The sequence below is a fragment of the Echeneis naucrates genome, chromosome 14 (assembly GCF_900963305.1).
Source record: "Echeneis naucrates chromosome 14, fEcheNa1.1, whole genome shotgun sequence".
NCBI lineage: Eukaryota > Metazoa > Chordata > Actinopteri > Carangiformes > Echeneidae > Echeneis > Echeneis naucrates.
Window position 1 is genome coordinate 1,028,511 of NC_042524.1, and position 20,354 is coordinate 1,048,864.

The 20,354-nt window shown below is 44.8% G+C and overlaps 1 protein-coding gene across 1 annotated transcript in view; it reads right to left on the bottom strand.

Annotated features, from left to right (window-relative positions):
- Positions 1-20,354, bottom strand: part of sgcd (sarcoglycan, delta (dystrophin-associated glycoprotein)) — a 72,490-nt gene that overhangs the window by 10,390 nt on the left and 41,746 nt on the right. The window contains exons 5-6 of the mRNA XM_029519708.1: positions 20,111-20,230; positions 68-140 (exon numbers count right to left, since the gene is read on the bottom strand). Of these exons, the coding sequence (XP_029375568.1) occupies positions 68-140; positions 20,111-20,230 (193 nt within the window). The remainder of the gene's footprint in view (positions 1-67; positions 141-20,110; positions 20,231-20,354) is intronic.

Genomic DNA, 20,354 nt, shown 5'->3' on the forward strand with positions numbered 1-20,354 from the left:
TTATTGCCGTGATTGTCAGTTTCTCCTTTTCATTCAGTGTACATGTTTGAGGAAATGACGGACTCACCGCAGCTCCTTGAAGGGCTCGGCCCTGACGTGCGGTGTCTCCACTGATTTACTGAACACGGCTCCTTCGGCCCCTAAAAAAAACAAAAACACAGAACACGAACATCAGACGTGGACTCTGGACGCCTTCTCTAAAACACAAATCCACGTGAAGCTCCAGTCAAACATTCCAACACACCCACACATTCAGAAGCTTTTATTTCTCATTGTTGAATTTTAGACATTTGAATATTTCATAAACCAAAAAGTGTCATATTTTATATCCTTCAAAGTCGCTGCAGCTTTGAACATCATCTTAACCAGTTTTCTTCCAAACCTTTATTTACACCGCAAAATGTCACAAACAATCTGCAAAATGGAGTGAAAGGAAAATCTGGATCTGAGAAACAGAACATTTTCAAGAACTTTGAATGCATCTTCAAATTAACTGAACCTTGTGAATACAGGACCAGAACAGGACTATAACAGAACCAGGACAGGACCAGGACTGAACCAGAACCAGGACTATAACAGAACCAGGACAGGACCAGAACAGGACCAGGACAGGACCAGAACAGAACCAGGACAGGACCAGAACAGAACCAGGACAGGACTATAACAGAACCAGGACAGGACCAGGACAGGACCAGAGCAGGACCAGAACAGGACCAGAACAGAACTATAACAGAACCAGAACAGAACCAGAACAGAACCAGAACAGAACCAGAACAGGACCAGGACTGGACTCTCCAGCAAACAGAAACTCCGATCAGAGAATCAACCGATTTGAGGAAACGATGTGAATAAACCCACAACTTGGACCAAGAAGCACCAAACTTGGACGTCAGACTGTCTGGAAACTGTTTTGGTCCAGAGTGAGACAGGAAACTGGGCCATGACACGCGGCTGATGAGGAGGTGTGACGCTGCGGCGGCATCACGTGGATGTGTTTTGTTTTTCAGGCCCCGCCGCTTCAGTTGGAGATCACGTCTCTGGAGAAGGAAATGTGTGGGAGAAGCAGCTCGGTGTTAAATTCTATGAGGTTCAAAAAAATAATTGGACGCAGGCAGCTGTGTTTCGTTTGAATATGTGTTCAGAGACAAAAAAGGCGGCGACAGTTTCCATCCAGATTGAGGCGGTTTTGGAGGAGACCAGAGAAGACTTCAGCGCCACAGACATGTTAAACGGTCAGAAAAGCCCCTTCAGGACTCCGCAGAAAGTCAAATGATCCACACAGGACCAGAAAAAAAACAGGTCCAGAGCTGCGAAACATAAATCCACCACTTCATCTGTGGACCTCCAACCTGGTGGACACCTGATGGTCTTCAGATGTGATGCTGAGAAGTTAATAAGACCGCAGCCGACATCCACAACTCGCTCTCGTTCGGACGGACAACTCTGACACATCCGAGTATTTTTCAATTAAACAGGAGTTTAATGGCCGACTCCCCCTGATGTCTGGAGATATTTACGACGCCCTCCTTCCCTCCGGGGAGCTCTACATAACACGGCCCAACCTGTCCAGAAGTCACAAATAAAAAGTGGGACAGTAACTCTCCTTTTAATGACGGCTACAGGTGGAGACACGTCTGTTCTGCCCCCCCACCCACTCGTTTTTTACCTAAATGAAGTTTTTAGTCAGCACAGGACACAAAGTGGTCCAAGGGAGGAAAGCCACTGGACCACAGGGTCAGGGGTCAAACTCCTGGAGAAGCTCAAGCTGTGAGAACACTCAGAACTTCACCAAGAGGCACAAAGTCCTTTATTTTCCAGGAACTTCATTTTAAAAAGATGAAACTAAACCGATGAGATGCAGCTTTGAGCTGGCTGGTGAACCAACTGGGGGAGGTTTAGTTTGGGGGGGTGGTGAAGTGAAGGCTCGGTGCATGTCACCGCTTCACTGCTGCAGGAAAGTGAGTGAAGATAAAACAGAAGCCTCACATTATAAATCCCAGCTCTCATTCGGAATGAAAAAAGAACAAAAAGCTCTTTACTTTGCTTCTGGCTGTCAGTCCGCCTTAACTCACCACTTTAAAGGATCAAACCGCCGTCCTTTTATTTCATCCACTCCGGCATTTTATCATCGTCAGTATACAAAGTTTAAACACGGCAGATCTCATCAGAGTGAGGAAAATTGTTTTTTACATTTTTTTAATTTCTTATTTCCAGTTTCTTTGGTTTGATTACTTTAATTTGAGCCATTAAATTAAATTTCTGACAAGGAGATGACTGAGGACAGACAGAAACGCTTTAGTTCATCTGAAATCAGTTTGGGTGTTGAGGAACTTTTCAGCATCTTCAGCAGGGCCCAGCAGTCCTGAACAGACCTGGATCATACCAAACATAACAAAAGTTCTGAAGCTGCCCCACAAGTCAAAGCTCCTCCCGTCACACCGGTCCGCTGACATTCATGTGTAAATAAAACGAGAAGTGGTGCTTCACATTAAAAGCTCTTAGCTGGCCCAACACTGGGGAGGCTTTTATTGTGGAGCACCTGCAGCCAACGGGCTGAGCGAAACCAGCCAGCAGGCGTCGGCCACGTGTTTGTAAAACAAGACATTTGGAGCGTCTAGCAGAGATCGTGGGTCAACTTCGTCTGCGTCTGTGTCAAACTAATATCGACACTGTCGCTGAGAGAATTCTGGCGTTTCCGTGGTGTCAGAGATGTTTCCTGACTCGGCGACGCCACAGGCCATCTTCATTTGTATTGGAGCGCCATCACGCCGTTCACATGCAGCTCTGGGAATAAAACTGGATTCATCTGATTTTCCGATCACAGACTCTGCAGGAGCAGCGATACGTCACCTGCTGACATGTTCATGGACCCAGGTTGGGAAGGGAAGGTGGGGGGGCCGACATGGCGAGGGGAGGAGACGCCATTAAAGATTAATGCGTCTGCCTGAGCAGCTGCGTGTCTATGTGAAGCCATGCAGATGTGCACAGGGGCGTGTCGACCAGCGGCGGATATCATCAGCTGTGGCCTGAAGTGTCTCCGAGCTGATGAAATACTGAGCCGCAGACAGAACTCCCTCCAGGAGTCATTTCTGTGATTGGTGGCGGTCGTTGGCGACACATGAGCAACCGAAATACGTCTCTGTGCACGATGCTCGTCGGCTTTGTGGTAGGAAAGTTTCATTTCACTTGTTTTATGTCTACTTTCACTTATTAACTGTCCACCAAGCTTCGACGCTGTTCAGTAAGGTGCAACTGATGCTGATTCTTCGCAAAAATATTGAAACTGCTTCGTGTGTTCATTTGTTACGATACGGTTTCTCTTCATTATTATTACTGTGATAACATGAAATAAAATGCATCCCGTTGGTGTGAGAGTATAAACGGTGCAGCAGGTGGGTCAGACCACGTTTAGCTTCCTGATCTGTCTCTAACTGTAACAAACACATGAATCAATTTAATGAATCATTTTTAGGCTTCTGGATGAAACTACTGAGCGGTAAAAAGGTTTTCAGTCCTCTGAGGATCCTGAATATCATTCTTATAGATGGATATTTAAATCCCGCTCTTCAGGATCAAGGATATATTTTGGTTTGGAAAACGGACTGTGGAGTTTTCTTTTTCTTTTTCGAGGCACAGAAAAAAACTATGTTCCTGGAGTCACAATCATCTCAACAGAAACGCCAGCTCCTGGAGGTGAGTGTACGATATCCTGCAGACAGAGTCGTGCCTGCAGGAAGCTTTAATATTCACCCATTTCATATTTCTCTGTTTCTGCCTCCTATTATCTCCCCTCATTCCATCATTTGCTCGCTCTCGTTTTCCCGCCGCAGAGTACATAATATTCTTCCCTTTTTAGTATTTCAGTCAGACTGGAGGTGCAGCCAGCAGCCCTTTCTAATAAATAGGCAGCGCTCCCCGCTGAGATGCTCTGCTCTTTCTCCTCTGCAGCTTTTTTATGAAGGGGGGGCGATTCTCCAGCTCAACAGTGAGTTTGGGCTGTCAAATAGTAAATGCAGCCGGTGGATTATAGAGAGAAGGGGGGAGATCAAAGTAAGTACTGAATACAGAAGAAAGGGGGGGGCAGGAAAGAAAGTGAGGTGACAGCCGGAGCAATTCCTGGACTCGTCATCACGCGGAGCCGGAAGATTACAGACGGCGGCAGGTGAACAGGAATCATTTCCTGTTGGGGTCGTATCGCTCCACAACTTCTGCTTTCCTTGTTTAGTTTTTTTGTCTGCTCCTTAAATGTGCTGACACACCGCCGGAGTGACAGTGATCTGCGAGAGACATTTTAACAACACCGCCGCCGTGGCTTCAGTGATGTCAGCTCCAGAATCCGCCTCAGCCCGCCGACGACTGAAGAGCTGTCAACCCGTCTGGAGCAATATGAAAACAACCTGTCTCACAGTCTCTGCTCCTGGTCGGAGGATCACTGAGATGGTGTTCATCAGGAGCAGCTGAGTCTGTCCTAAAACTGTTAAAGCTCTTCTGCTGTCGGAGATATGAGACATGCAGAGGAAACCGTATGGAGCAACAACAACACAAAAGTAATTCAGCAAAGAGACCAACAGCAGTCAGCCGACAGGTGAGACGGACAGACGGCCGAGGACACACAGAGACGGTTAAAGACGAGTGAAGAGCCCGAGCCTTCGTCTCCGTCTCTGTCCGTCCATCTGTCCGTCCGTCTGTCTGTCTGTCTGTCTGTGTCTCTGTCCGTCCGTCTGTCTGTCTGTCTGTGTCTCTGTCCGTCCGTCTGTCTGTCTGTCTGTCTGTGTCTCTGTCCGTCCGTCTGTCTGTCTGTCTGTCTGTGTCTCTGTCCGTCCGTCTGTCTGTCCATCTGTCTGTCTGTGTCTCTGTCCGTCTGTCCATCTGTGTCTCTGTCCGTCTCTCTGTCCATCTATCTGTCTATGTCTCTGTCCGTCTGTCTGTCCATCTGTCTGTCTGTGTCTCTGTCCGTCTGTCTGTCCATCTGTCTGTCCGTTTGTCCGTCTGTCTGTCCATCTGTCTGTCTGTGTCTCTGTCCATCTGTCCATCTGTGTCTTTGTCCGTCCGTCTGTGTCTCTGTCCATCCATCTGTCCGTCCGTCTGTCCGTCTGTCTGTCCATCTGTCTGTCTGTGTCTCTGTCCATCTGTCCATCTGTGTCTTTGTCCGTCCGTCTGTCCATCTGTCTGTCTGTGTCTCTGTCCATCTGTCCATCTGTGTCTTTGTCCGTCCGTCTGTCCATCTGTCTGTCTGTGTCTCTGCCTGCAGCAGTAATGAAGTCCTGAGCCTCCAGTAGGACAGAAAGACGGCGAGCAGGACGTTTGATAATTGTCTCCAAAGCTGGCCTGTCGGGGACGCTGACTTGAAGTGTCAGACTGAGCTAATTAGCCTGGAAGGATGTGTGTGTCTCTTGAACTCAGTGCAGTCCTGAACCACACACAGACGCACACAGACACGCACAGACACACACAGACTCAACGTACACTGTGTAGCCAAAAGTATCTGGACGCTGCCGTCTCAGTTCTGTTGTCCGTCATCGATCTGATTTCTGCTTCAACTCGCAGCGCACAAACCGATTGTTGGTCATTTCTTCGTCTCTGCTCTTTCTAATCAGCTGACCTCCATCAATATTCACCTCCTCCGTTCTGCTGACTCAGCAGCTTTTTCAGGCGGCCGACCGATTCACGAATCACACAGCGACCATCACTCGCACAAAGTATTCATTCAATAACAAATGAGTCATGACTCACAGTCGATGGAAGTGAGTCTCTTCACGCAGACACACGAAAGTTGTGGAGTCGTGTGTGTCGAAGTGTGCAACCAATTTCATACCAACCAGAATTACACAAGTAGGCCAAAGTGACGACACAACACACAACACACACGTTTATTCAGGAGTGGACTGTGTGAGTGATTTTCTGTTTCAGCGCAGAACAAAACAAAACGACGCAGCTCGACTGAGTTCACTGTTCAGGTCTCAGAGGAGTCATTTCCACCTGATGTCATAATGAAGTATTCCACTTTAATGTTATGGCCCATTAAGCATGACTGGGATATACTTTACGTCACTGCGGATTGTTTTCCAAAGCTAAGTTAAGTTTAGATTGATTTCCTTCCTGGAAGCTGCTGGTTCAACTCACAGAGAACTGAATAGTTAAATTTTTCATTCCAGTCAAGGTCTGTAATCTAAAAATGCTGCTGCATTTTAAAACCCCCAAAACTTCGACTTCCAGAGCAAATCTTTCCTGACACTAAAATAAGGAGAAAAGCAGAAACAACCACAAAAAAAGAAAAAAAAAAAATCAATGACGGAGTCGATGCTGCTGCTCTTTTATCTCTAATCTCAAGAGGTTTCTGAGTGAGGTGATACTTCTTCAAGGATCAACATCACATTCAGTTGTTTTTCAGCCGGTCTCTCCAGATAAAGTGGAAGTCACCTTTATCGTCTGTTCAGCTGCGAATCGTTCAAACTCCTTCTGACTTTTGAGCTTCCCCATCCTCAACTTTCAGCCCCAGATGGTCTGGACTGAAGACGCAGACCTCGTCGAGTCTCAAACCTCTGGAGGGGATTTCCTGATCTGTGTGAGTCGTACTCCTCCAATAACAAACCAACGTCGACACGATCGACTTTTGCCTCGACAGTTTAGTCTGCCTGTGATGTCCAAGTCGGAGCGGGCAGCTGCAACGAAAGGTTCAGGCTCCGAAGAGCCGTGTGATCCGGTATCAGGATCTGGATCCTTCAGACACCAGGACCAAAGAACGGAAAGGGACGTTTTGGCTTTTAGCTCAGAGCAACAAAAAATGGTTTGACTGTTAAAGCCAAGAACGTTTCAGTTTTTGTGAATGAAAAACTCGACGTCAGTTTTTTCTCGACGACTGAACGAGAACTTTGTGACGCAGCAGTAATGAAACATTACTGAAGAATAAAATGAAGTCAAAGGAAGTCTAAAACTGTTGGGAGCTTCATCCAGACAATCTCTCCACACCTGGAGGAGCAATCTGAGCGGCCGGCAGGTCAAATATCGGACAGACGCTCGTACTCGTGGAGCCATTAACAGTCGTGGCGGCGGTGTCTGAGTGTCAGCAGCGTTTCCTTTCATGTGCTTCTTAACGGCGCTGTAATCAGTCCTCATCTGGTGAGCGATCGATGAGCAGATCGATGAGGCCCACCTGCATTTACACACCGCTCGATGCTCTTTACCACTCCGTCCTTCCTCTCATCATCATCATCGTCGTCATCACCACCATCCTCTGCTGTCCTCCGCTATTTGCCTCATAAACGTGAACAAACCACACGAGAGGTCGATAAATCTCATCCCAGGTTTTTACTAAATATTACGCCTCCTTTCCTGAGATTATTTCATCAAGTCTCTCAAACCACCTCCTTCCTTTTTCTCCTTCCTTCCCTCGCTCTCATATCACTTTGTTATTCCTGCTCTTTCTCTCCAGTCCTCCCTCTTCGAATTTCCTCTCCATCTCTCTGGCTACTTCTCTTTTCCTCCTTCCTTTCCTTTCATTTCCTCCTCCTCCCCCTTTTTACGGCCTATATTTTACATTTTGATTCATCCATCTCTGCCTCGTTTTCCTCCCTTATCAGCGTTTCTTTCCTTTTATCCTCGTCCACCTTTTCCATCTTCGTGTCCTTCCCTCGCTCATTCCTCATTACCTCCTCTTCAGATTTTCATCTTTCTTTGTTTACTTGTTCCCTCGCTCTGACTTCTCCCTTGTCCTTCGCTCAGTTTTTTGTTTTTTGTCGTCCTCCGCTGAGATCAATCAAGAACTTATGAAGCATGCAGCAGGATAAATCAGCTGTGTTTGAAGGCCTCGTGAAGACTCACTTAATGGTATTTCATGTCAGTGAGCGAGCGGCACCGATAAGGAACAGCAGCTTCAGTGAGCGAGTGAACCAAAGACAGAAAGAAAGGAAGGAAAACGAGAGAAATGTGGTGGAGAAAGAAACGCCTGGAGTGAGGAGGGTAAATAAAAGAAAGGGGAAGATTAACAGTTCTTATAAACTCTAGCAGATATAAGCATTCACACTCCAATTTCAGGCCCCTGAGACGTTATTTTGTTTATCCACGCCACAGACATTGGTGGCAGGGCATTGTGGGTATTATGAAGACAGATATTACAGAGCCGGAGGGAAACCTTTCCCCACACATGTATGTACGGTGAGCCGCCGCCAAGTGGAAACACAGCAGAGACGCACTAATTCACGGAGTGAAACACGAATTAGGCCGTTAGATCGAGTCATTTATTGACCAGGAAAAAAAAAAAAACAGAAATACGTTTTGATTCTTAAAGCGGTCAGCAGGTCACCTTTTAAAGGGTTAGGGTTGGTGAATGAATGAATGTTTCTGAGTTTATGAGTAATAATTCCAATAACACCAACAAAGACAACACATTTCTTCTGGACAATCAGAGGAAACTGCTCCATCCTCTGCAGCTTTACGGTTGTTTCGGCCATTAAAGCTCTGAACTGGGATTCCTCTCCAGACTGTCAGTCAGGTGATGTGGCGGTTTAAATGGCGGTGGAGGCTCTGATGTATTTTTCTATCAGGTCTATAACCGGAGCAGCCATCTGCTCCAAAAACTCTCCTCTGGGAGAACGAAGCGGGCCATTAAGACCACAACTACCTGCCACCTTAAAAGCCTCTTCACAGGGCTGTAAACCTCCCTCCTAACACACACACACACACAGACACACATTTACCCCCCCGCTGTCTGAATGTGATGTTACTGTACCTGGAACTGTAAATCCCACTTCCTGCTGTAGCCGACCACACTCATTATCGCAGACATTCACACTCAGACGTGTTAATGAGCTGCTATTTCTGGATGACAAGTCAAAAAACAAGAAAGCAGAACCTAAAGCATTTCTGTCACAAAAAAAGAAACCTCTAAATTCTAAGTCGATTAACTTCTTCATTCGAGTGACAGAAGTCAGAGTCTGGACTCTTCAGCGAAACAGAAGAAAGAACAGAACAAGTAAAATTAGACGAATGCCTCCTCTGAGCAAAGTCAGCCAAGTTAAAGGATTTAAACCTTGAACGCTTTTAGTCAGCTGTAAAACAACACAAACACGTTTTCTTTGGTAATTTTGTTGTCCATCTTTTGTGTTATGAAGTACTGTCCACTTTAACAGTCTTCAGTTTAAAACGATTAAAAGAAACTTTAAAACTGACCGTGATGAAAATCCAAATGTCAGACAGAAATCTGTAAATCTACAACGAAGCAGAACGTCAGCTAAACGGTAAAGAATGAATGAATCTGCTCATCAGAGCGAGTCCTGAGGCTGATCTTGTGATCTGGACGCTTCCTCTTCAGGAACCTTCCAACAAAATGACTCACGGAAGTTTCCTTTTTATGTCTAAGCTGTCACTGCAGCTTCCCAACACGGCAGCACTCCGCCGTCTTCACCGTTATTCAAACAGGAGGAAACGGCGCTTTTGGGGACTATTTTCAGCGGTGAATTAATCCACATTTGGTGCTCTTGTGAGTATTTACAGCAGCCGCAGTGTGTGATGAAGGAACATGTCTCCCAGTGCAACGCTGTGACTCACTGATGTGTTTTTAATCATTTTAGAAACCACGGAGCTGGCTGTGAGGAGAATCGTGGGACTTGGTGAGGGTTTAAAAAATGTCGAGATGGAGTGGACGAGCATGTTTGTGTTTAAGTGACTCCAAATGAGAAAACGTCCATCACTGCAGCGGCGCCAGGAGCTGCTTCATTATGAGGAAACGTGCTTTTTAAGATTAGATATAATTATGTCATTTTGAAATTTCAGTATTTAACCATTTAATCAATTCATTAATCCTTGTGTTAAATGCATACTCTCCGCTGATGATGGAGAAGAGACTTAAAAAAAAAATTACTTACGTCAAAGTAACTACAAATAATTTTAGGTGTCCGTGTGTCCTGATATAAAGCACAGTACAGGACTGATCATTCCCCCCGCCGACGTCCTGGTTTTCATTTGTGTGCATCTCTGAAAACTTGGTCGACATCTGGCGTGAATTTTCCTTCATTTAGTTTGTGTTGAAATCCTCATTGCGTTTCCCTGAAATTCAATCAGCGCCTGTTGGAGCGCTAATGAGGGAGCCATGTGGCAGACACAGACACAAATGAGGGCAGCGCTCGGGTAAATGAACAGCAGCAGAGTATGTACACGACAACAACAACGACGACAACAACAAAAAGGGATCCAGCCAACATTAGAAGACGGTTCGACGTGCAGGTGAGGATGCGAGGTCGTGTCTGTCATGTTACACATTAATCAGCGTCTCTGCAGCTGCTCCGCTTAACGCTGTGAAACAAACGGAGGTCGAAGAAAAAAAACAAACAGCTTCACTGTCGGGACCAACAGTTCAGCCGCTTGATTTGATTTCATCTTCTAATCTGTTGTTACTAAAATCTAAAAGATATTCAGATATTTAAAGGTCTCCTGTCGTCTGCACTTAAACACAGAAGTTTGTACATCCATAAAAAAAAAAACGGAAACTTGCTGGAACAAATAAACCTCTTCAGCCTTTTCAAATCAAACGTGAGTTCAGTTCTGCTTCCTGCTTCTCCTCCTGCCCCCCCTTCACCATGTGAACTGATCTTAGATGAGTGTGAAAGTCACCTCGGAGTAAATTCTGGCTCCAGCGATGAAAGAACGGCGTCATGGCTGTCGGTTATGCTTCCATGCTAGATGTTATGACTACATTAGCGCTAACTGCAGTCGCCTCCTCTCTCACACAGATGGCCCATTACGTGTTGGGGGGGTGGGGGGGATGAAGACAGAGAGCACATTACACTTCTCCACTGCCTGTATGATGCTCGCTGCCTGTCGCTGATATATAACTGTCTTTGGAAAACAAACAGTGCCAGCCGTGATGTCTGCTAACGGCTTCGCCAGGCCCCTCTGACGCACCTCGTTTGTCAGCGACGCCGCCAGCTGCAGGTGACCGGAGTGGGGGGGCACGAGGGAGCACCTTTCCCTCCGCCACGCTTACAATCTAATCTGGCTCCATGACCGCCGGCGCCTGGATTTATGTCAGCAATGAAACGAGGCTGCAGGAGACGTCCTCGAACCCCGCGGCCTGGTGTGAGGCGCACAAACACTCCAGCTCTTCTCAGGGAGGGAACAGGGAGGTCAGGACACAGGTAGCCTGCCTTCTCCTGCCGGGGTCTCGGGTTTCAAACCCGGCCAAACAGAGTCAGGCTGCTTCAAAAGCAGCTAAATTAAAATCGCTTTGGTGATATTCTAAATATGTGGACGCTTTGGTGCGTTTAGGATCTCTGTTTGGTTTGTCTTGTAAACTCATACAGAATCTGTTTCAACAATGGAGGATAAAAAATATATATATATTTTGTTGACTGGAACGAGCTTCTCGTTCAGTTTTTATGAGCTTGGACTTAATATCAGAGTCAGATCATTTCTCACTGATCAAAGACTGAAGCAGGTTCTGAAGGTCTTAACGTTCAAAGCCCCGAACGCAGCGTCTGTTTGGAGAGTGCCAATAGATGTTTGAGCTTTGAGATTATTTTGTAACCATCAAGGTCGAAAATGAAAAAAGAGAAAAGTCATTTGGGATTCAGTTCGCTTCAGAACTCGATGCGTTTTACAGGTATCTTCTCAGTTTACTCATTTTATTAGTCTGTTTAATCCGGTACACAAACAAACGCACACACACACTCACAGGTCAGTCGTTGGGCTTTAATGAACTCTTCATCATCTCCTTAACGTGGTCAATGACCGCCCAAGCACAAACACGTTTCCATTAATGTCTGATGAAAACCTTGAAATGTCGACCGCTTCAGTCGTTCCTGCCGCCGCCATCGCCACATTCTAACTCCAGAGTGTCTTTTATGGTCTTATAACAGACAAACTGAGTCCACCTGAGGGTAGCAGAGCTGGAAATAAAAGTCGGAGCTGTCGGAGAAGTTTGACGGGATGAAGATCAAACTGGAAGCTTCATCAGATTATCGACAACCTCTATCTGCCGGTCCGGTTCCGTTACTGTCGACCGAGCTGTCTGATTTTGTGTTGCACTGAAATGCCATCATTGTTGCAGACTGATGCTGGAGGGATTCAGTGGGAATGAAAGCTGCTGAAAAACAAACAAACATCCCAGTTTGGGCTCAGTCAGTAAATCCATCTGTTCTGGATATTTATGTGATGTTTGCGACAGTCCAACACCTGATGGGTGATGTCAGTTCGTGGTGCCACTTGGTAAAAACACAGCCGGGGCTGATTGGCCCTGGGAGGCAGGATTCAGGGCAAAAAGGGCCCCTTTCTCAGTGGGCTTCATCGCTGTCCAGTGATCTTTGCAGCATGGTATCACTTTGTTGTGTTTTTTTTGGTTTGTTGTCTCAGCTCTCCTGTTTGTCCTCACTGAAAAATGGTCCAGCACATAAAAAAAAAAGAGAGAGAAAAGACTCCCGAGGGCAAATACTTCAACGGAGGCTTCATAACATCTGAAGTGACCCTGGAGCCGAAGCTACAGGCGAGCAGCTGAAGGCTCACGTCCCGCAGGAAGCAGAATAAATTCAGCAGCTGAGGAGAAAAACAGCAAAATAAAAAATAAAAAAACTGACTCCCAGAGCAGGGAGGACTTCCTGCGGACCGCATCTGATTTCCCGCATGTGAGCCACGTGGAAGCTCGCTGGCCGAGGCTGAAGGTCGGAGCTGTTTCTGTAATGACTGAGAGTAAAACCAAAGCCCGGAGGAGAGGAGGGCGAGGCCAAAGGTGGAGTTAAACAACAGCACACAATAAAGAGAGAGAGAGCTCCGTTTGTTAGGGGCTGTTCTTCAAAACTTTCCAATTAATTTCCTGAAGTTTCAGTCTGACTCCCTGAAGGATGAGGTGTTTTTAAAGAGGTCTTGTTCGATTTAGCCTTCGCTGGTCTTGGCCCAGCAGGTTCTGGACTCCCATCAGTGACAGTCAGAATGAGCAGACATTAACGAAGGTGAGCTGAAACATTATTTGCCCTCACAGCTGATGGTTTTTAACCCCAGAGCTTATTAATGTGCTGCAGTTTTCTCAGAGCCTGAAGAGCCCGATGTGATGAATAAAGGAGAAAATCTATTACTTTGTTTTTCCTTTGTGAGTTTCAGTATTTCATCTTGTGACTTCTGTGGCTGGCTGAACAAAGACTGGATCAGAAGGTCAAAGGTCAATTAAAGCCATGTCTGTTTCCTGCCTCTTTCATTTAAAACGGCTCAGACAAATTCGACAAATTGCTGCAGTTTTGACCGTTTGCGCCGAACTGATGATTAAAGTGAAGATCATGCTGCTAATAAGAGCCAACAGATCTGATTCTCAAAGACTTCGAGCTCAGCAGGTCTGTCAGCGATAGCACAGAGAAGTCAAGATCAGAAAAGCTAAGAATCAAAAAATCAACTAGCTGACGTTTTTAGAAAATAAGACAAATAACGACAAAGTATGACTGATATCTGCTTTCATAAAAACCTGCTGGATAAAAAGCAGAGCTCTCTGTGCGACGATGTTCTGTCCAGGTGTCACTGAACGCACCACGAGTCTCAATCAGTCACAGCTAACTGTTGGCTAACTGTTAGCATTTCATGTGACACATGAATTATATGAAAGAGTCCGAATTTAGATTAGCCAATTAAAGAGCCGAGTTCAGTTCACACTGTAAGAAAGTTGTAAAGTTGTTAAAATAATCCTAAATGTCAAATATTAAAAATGACAGACTTCTGAAGAAGACTGCTTGTGTATCATTTTGGGCCCAGTCGGCTTCTTGTACATTCTCAAGCAATTTTATTTTTTTTATATATATATATTTCATGTTTTTTTTATTCTTTTGTTACATCAAACAAAGAGGCTGTTAAAGTGTTATGAGTTTGGCTCACTTTAATCCATCTTCCACTCTGATCCCACTTTTCGGTGGATCATCCTGGTTCTGCTCTCTGAACGACCGGACCGGGAGATCCAGATGCTGCTTTGGTCTTTTCATATCTGTCAGCTGGAGATGCTGCTGGAGCTTGGCAGGAAGTCCTGAACGTCAGAGCGGGAGGAATCCAGTTGGATGTTAAACTTTGCAAACTAGTTGTTAGTTTGTTTTTTTATTTTACCACAGTTAAATATAAACACTGTCATTAAAAAGTTTTTGAAATGGAATATTTGGCTCTCAACTGCTTGAAGCTACCTTAAAATGAGCAGCTGTATCTGCAGCAGCAGGTAATTCAATATTCATTTAATATAGAAACACATTTTTCTCAGAGAAAATCAGACAGCGCTGACGTTACAGACCAAATATAGTGATATTTACTGCAGCATTTCATATTATGATATATCCATATATATAAAAACCTCTATTGCATTATTTGTGTTGACAAAGCAAAAGAAAACTTCATGTTTTATTTTGTTTTTCTACTAATATATAATTACTTCAGATAAGATTTTTATCACTGCTGTCTTTGGCTGTTTTCCATTCATAATATATTATTTTACAGGTATGAGTGATGGTGGCACTAGTTTGATTTGTCACATATTAAGGTATGACAGAAGGGCAGAACTTTGCAAAGCTCAAAAAAGAACCCTTATAAATAGGAGATATTAATTTTTAAGGTGCTGACCTGTGAAATTAGGTCGATGACTGAAGTTTCTCAGCCACAGAATCTTCTGGGTTTGATGGAGATTCCCACCAAACCGCCGCCTGGCTCTGATCTCCGACCGCCAGGAAAGACGAAGCATCAACGGCGAAACGAATTTTTATTTGAAAAGTGGACGGGAGAGAAAAGAGGAAACTCTTCTCTGTGATCACACGGTCGTCCCTGACTCGCCTCCAAAGGAAATGAAAAAGAGCGAGCGGCGTAACGTGGAGAGGTAATTACTGAGCGAGTCCATCAAAGCTGCAGATAACAGAGGAAGGCTTCCTCCTCCTCTCTGAGGGTCAATGAAAGGGCGTCAGTTAAAACGAGAACGCAGTCAAACATCAGCAGGTCGTGATATTCTGTGGAGATTTTTGGAAACATTTCAGGATTTGGAGGCTTTTCGGCAATTTGGCGCCTTAAACGTCTGAGTTCAGCTGAGTTCAGGAGGAGAGCTAAATCTGTTTAATGAGGGCCAGAGAACGTTCCTGTTCTCTAGAGGAACAGATGATATCAAGAAAACTTTCATTCTATAAAGAGAATTCATTTAAATGGTTGATATGCATTTTCTCTGAGAATCTCAATAAGTCAGAGAGGCGTTTACTAAAAAAGAATCATCCTCAGTCAAACTGAAGAATCTGTCAGATCTGACCGACAATAAATCAGCTCCTGAACGCCCCAAACAAGCATGTGAGGAACTTTTTCTTCATCAGCTCGAAAGTCAAACTTCGATCAAAGAATCGTTGAATTCAACTGCTCAGTTCGAATCGACAGTTTGCTGAAATAAAATTTCATCTTGAAGCGTCTGAGGAGAAACGTTAGCGTAGCCGCTAACCCGCTAAGAGGCCGTATAAAGGCCTTTTGTTCTCCCGAACCGATCGCATGTTTTCAGTTCATTCCTGTTTTCTGAGCTTCCTCCAGAGAACAGTCTGAACCCAGTCAAAGATAAAATGCTGTAAATAAAGAGAAATGTGATGTGATGTGAGTTTGTACAGTCGCTGCAGCAGAAAGTCCTCGTTGGATGTTGGATTATATTTACATTTAGTTCATTTGCAGCCGGTTTATTTGAGACATATCTTCGTCCCTGCAGAATAACTGGATCGGTAAGGTGACTCTCTCTCTGCTCTAAGCCAGATACTGTATTCTCTGCGGTTTTCCTTCCTGAGCTCTGAGAGCGGGGATGGAATTTAAAAAAAACGTATCGCATGGGTGAGCAGTGTTTATTTTGGGAGAGACGAAACGGGAATATCAGCCGACCTGGTGACTTACAGACCAGCTCATTTAGAGCGGCAGCAGCAAGACCAGAACATGTCTGGGTTTTATCTTCCATCAGAACGACGCTGCAGCTGAAGATTTATACAAACAAATGAGTTTTTATTCTATATAATGACCATCAGGCTGCCTGGAAAAAGAAGTCAGATTGTCCTGAAGTCTATGGGAAAATGTCCCTACGAACATGATGCAAATTTGTTAAATGATGGCCCCATTTCAAAGAAAAAATTCTAAAGAAATATATAAAATAAGAACTAGACGACATGGAGCATGAAAAAACAGACAATTATTATCATTATTATCAAAAGAGTGAACACATTCTGCAGGAGTGACGGATTAGAAAATACTAAATTGTGCTCATCTGAAACACAAACTCCACACTGTCTAAATAATTCCAACGGCCCGGTCCAGTCAGTCCCAGGCGGATTGGAGGCATTCAAGGATAAACGTGTGGAACTATTTCTGGAAATGATTTGACGTTTTACACGCTGTAAGAATCCTTTTTCTTCTTTTTTTTTTTAGCTGCAGAGCTAAAATACCCACGAGCAATGTTGCTTCCAAACAAGACCGAAATTGGATGTGACATTTCTCTGATTGTCTGCGTGTCACAGCTCTTTGCATCTTCTCCCATGTGACAAAAGTGTCTGCTGCCAAAAGTGGATTTGAAGCAAACTACAAAAAAAAAGAAGTATTTCGACAGTGATTTGATCCGGCCGGTTGTCGTATTCCCACAGTTTGTGTTTTCATTGACTGTGTGTCTGCTGGGAGTCCCGGTGCCGGTCGGACTGGACTGGAAATAGCTGCAGGAGCCCATAATGAAGCTGATGATGGCGGCATCATGGATTTCCAATGAGCTGAGTTTGGCCAGTTAAAGCGATCTGCAGAGTATAATTATAGATTTTACTGTTGGGGAAGGAGAGATGGCTTCGGTAATGACATGTGACAGCTTTATAAGCCCGAACTGACCCTTCATACGTCACACCTCGGGCCCGATCCGGACTCCGACACGTGGCGGCTCCAATATCACTCAAAACTTTTGTACCCTGAAGCAGATTGTTGAGTGAAGATGAGCCGGCTGAGAGTTTTCTGATCTGTCACCTCCATGATTCAGGGTGGAGTCCAGGTTTATGGTCTCAGTCTGAAATACAACATGATGCTCCATTCAGAGGGAAAGGGGCGGGGTTTGGGGGCGGAGCTAGTGTTCCATTCCTGTCTGAAAACGTCAGTTTATGGTGCTTTTATTATGTCCCCTATAATGGGGGTGACACTGTTGTGGCACGTAAAGTAAAAACATCCTGTAGGTATACAGAAGTGGAAATTTTTGACATACAATCCACCCAAAATAACATTTTAACGTCCACAGCTATCAACAGTCCCTTTTCTCTGATTAAAGAACTCATTTATGCTGATTGGTGATTGTTTGGGGCTCCAAAGACAGAACTGATGACGTCCAGGTAGGCTGGCAGCGGATACACAAAGAAGACACACACACTGAAAGCTTAGTGTAACAGGAGTCCTGTGGGAAGGTGGAGGGCCGAGGTGTTGGATTATCCTCGCAGCCCCGAGCCACCTCATCAAACGCCTGTTGAGATAAATGGACTAATTGGCAAATCACTGGCTGCTCTCTCATCTGTGCTCCCTCTATGACTCTCCCCCCAGCTTCCTCTCCTGGTGGCTTTTCTTTGTCGCCACAAGTTGGATAACTTTGTGTTTTGTTTTGTTTTTATTTTTATTCTATATCTGTCCCCGCAGGACACAAACTGTGCGTACGAGCGGCTCTTGGATTGTTGTTGAATTGACTAAAGTAATTAAAAGACGGTGAAGACAGTGAAGTTGTGTAAATGTGCGCTGATAGGAAACTTTTTGTTTTCTTGCAGACTCAATGAGTTGGAGCCGTTTATGCTGATGGAGCTTTAAATAATCCGACCAAAACAACAAACACAACAAACAGAGTTCAGCCATTTAATGAAAGAACCTGCTTGGAGTTTTTGTTGACCGTTATAATAATATAATAAATAAAAAGAAAGATTCACAAACGAATCGGATGACGTCGGCGCGTCGTCATCCGATTCTTTGATCAACAGGAAGTTTGTGGCTATTAGAGTTGGACAGTGAGTTGAAAGAGGCAGCAACAGGTGAATATGAATCAAACCCTCTTCTGTTCTGTCGCCCCTCCATCCCGTGAAGAGAAGCTCTTCACTGATGTGGCTGACTGCAATGAACGCAGACGAGGATGAAGAGGAAGCACCAACACAGCGGTCGGTGAAAGGTGTGTGCCACCCATGAGAGCGCTAACGTGGAAACGCACGGCCCAGTCGAGACACAGACACTTCAAATATGTGTTTATCTGTGAGCCAGATTAAATGGACGGGGGGCAGGAGGCTGAGTGACTGAGTGAACACAAATAGAAACAGTGATGACGGATGGTGCAAAGGAAACAGGAGTGGATTGGGTAAAAGACGTTTTAAGTGGGAGGGAGGAACCAAAGTAAAGAAATAAAATGAGGAAATGAGGAAATGTTGGAAAAGGATGGAGGACTGAAAGAAATTAAAAAGGCAGCAAACTCTGACACGTAGATTATTTTTTAAGTCATTGTTCGCTGACAGCTGCTTAATATCGAGTTATTTTTTAAATGATTTGATCACATATCCACAAAAACCTGCTTTGAAAGTTGTAAAACTAATTTCACCTCAGTAAGTCATTACAGGCTGGAATGCTGCAGATCAAATTAAGACGCTCAATTGTCCAAACAAAAGCTTTCATCTCAAAAGATCTCTCAGCGTCTTCAAGTCCATTAGAAAGAAAAAAACTGGGACAGAAATATTTGTCTCCACACACGGACATCAATAAAAAAAGGGGGGGCGGAGCTACTGTGTGACTGACAGACTGGACCATCCAATCAGGAGAGAGTCCAAATGGCTGATGGTTGACATGTCAGCTACAAACTAAATCATCACCTCTCTTTGTAACTTGATCTTCAAATGCAGAAAAATACAAAAACTCCATATTTATAAAGCGGGAGGCGACCTGATGTCCATTTTTGTTATCATGTAGAAATTATGACAGAAAGCAAAGTGAATTTCAAAAAGGGAGACAAAATGGGAGCTTTAAGAAAGGAAGAACCTGCCACTTCCTGTGGGCATTTCCCATCAGCCTTCCAACAAGAATATTCATCATCTCAGTTGACGGGTTTTACCCTCCTGATTTTGTAGCGAGCTAAATTTGTCGTCAGTGGCCCCCGTTGGCGCCGACGCACTCTCACAGGAAGTCATCTGTCACGGCGGCGTCACTCTGAGGCCGACTGGCTGCCGCAGCCAGAGCAGCTCTGACACGTCTTATCTCCTGTCATCAGCACAAAACTCATTTGTCTAAGGAGAACATGTCACCTCCCCCCCGCTCGGCCCTGTTGGCAAATATGAGCGCTCACAATCGTTCTCTATACCGAGTCGAAATCTCTCCTGCTCAAAAAAAAAAATCCTCCTCATCCTCTCTCACTAGTTGTCATCTTACTCATATCAAACACGAGTACTACCGGCACAGATCTGAGCCCTGCTCCTTCACTACCACCTGCTTATAATGCTAATATAAGCATTACATTCTTCTACTTTGCATTTATTTTATATCAGGTTGACACATCACATCAGCTCAGTTACAGAAGTAAAGTGTGTGTGTGTGTGTGTGTGTGTGTGTGTGTGTGTGTAACGAGCACATTTTCTGTTTGGAGTTGGGGAAGGAAGAAATACCGGTTGGTAAAATAAATTATTATTAAATTACATTTTCCGGAAAGATTAAAAATAATAAAAAACGGTATTATGCTCTGTATTTATTCAGCACCTTTCAGAGCTGAGTCGTCACAAAGGAGATAAAACACAGACACAAAGAATGAAGAGGCTTTTTTTAAAGGTCTAAAGGTCCATGTGGTCTCTGATTCTAAAGTCTGAGCCTTAAAACCAGCCGTCAGGACTTCTGGGAATTGGTGATGTCACAACAAAACAGGATTTGGTTTGCAGCTTTCAGAAGACAGACTCAGATTTTTGGTTCCTAAAACCACAAATATATCTCCTTGTTGATGTTAACCCTTCAAAATAAAAGGGTCCTTTGAAGAGCTGAAATCCGACAGCATCCGACAACATCACAAACCAAACAAACAGCCAAAGTCACAGCAACAAATCCGCGTCCTTCCGGAGAAACTAACGTCGTCTGATCCGAGCAAATGGTAGAAACTTTCCCACCGGGCCCGCTGGGCACTTACCCATCACTCTGAGCCTCTCGGCGCCGACCACCACCTCCTGCTCGTCAGCGGAGAAAAGGAGCTTCCCGGAGGTGGATTTGACTTCAAACATCTTGCCTCGTGCTTTAAATCCATTGGATCCTACAACCGAGCAGACAGAAAGAGAGGAGACATCAAAGAGCAGCCGCTTTGTGACTGAATCACTTCCCGATTTAAAATAATTCAAAACGCAGACGTGGACGGCGTCCTGCAGGAGCTGCTGACT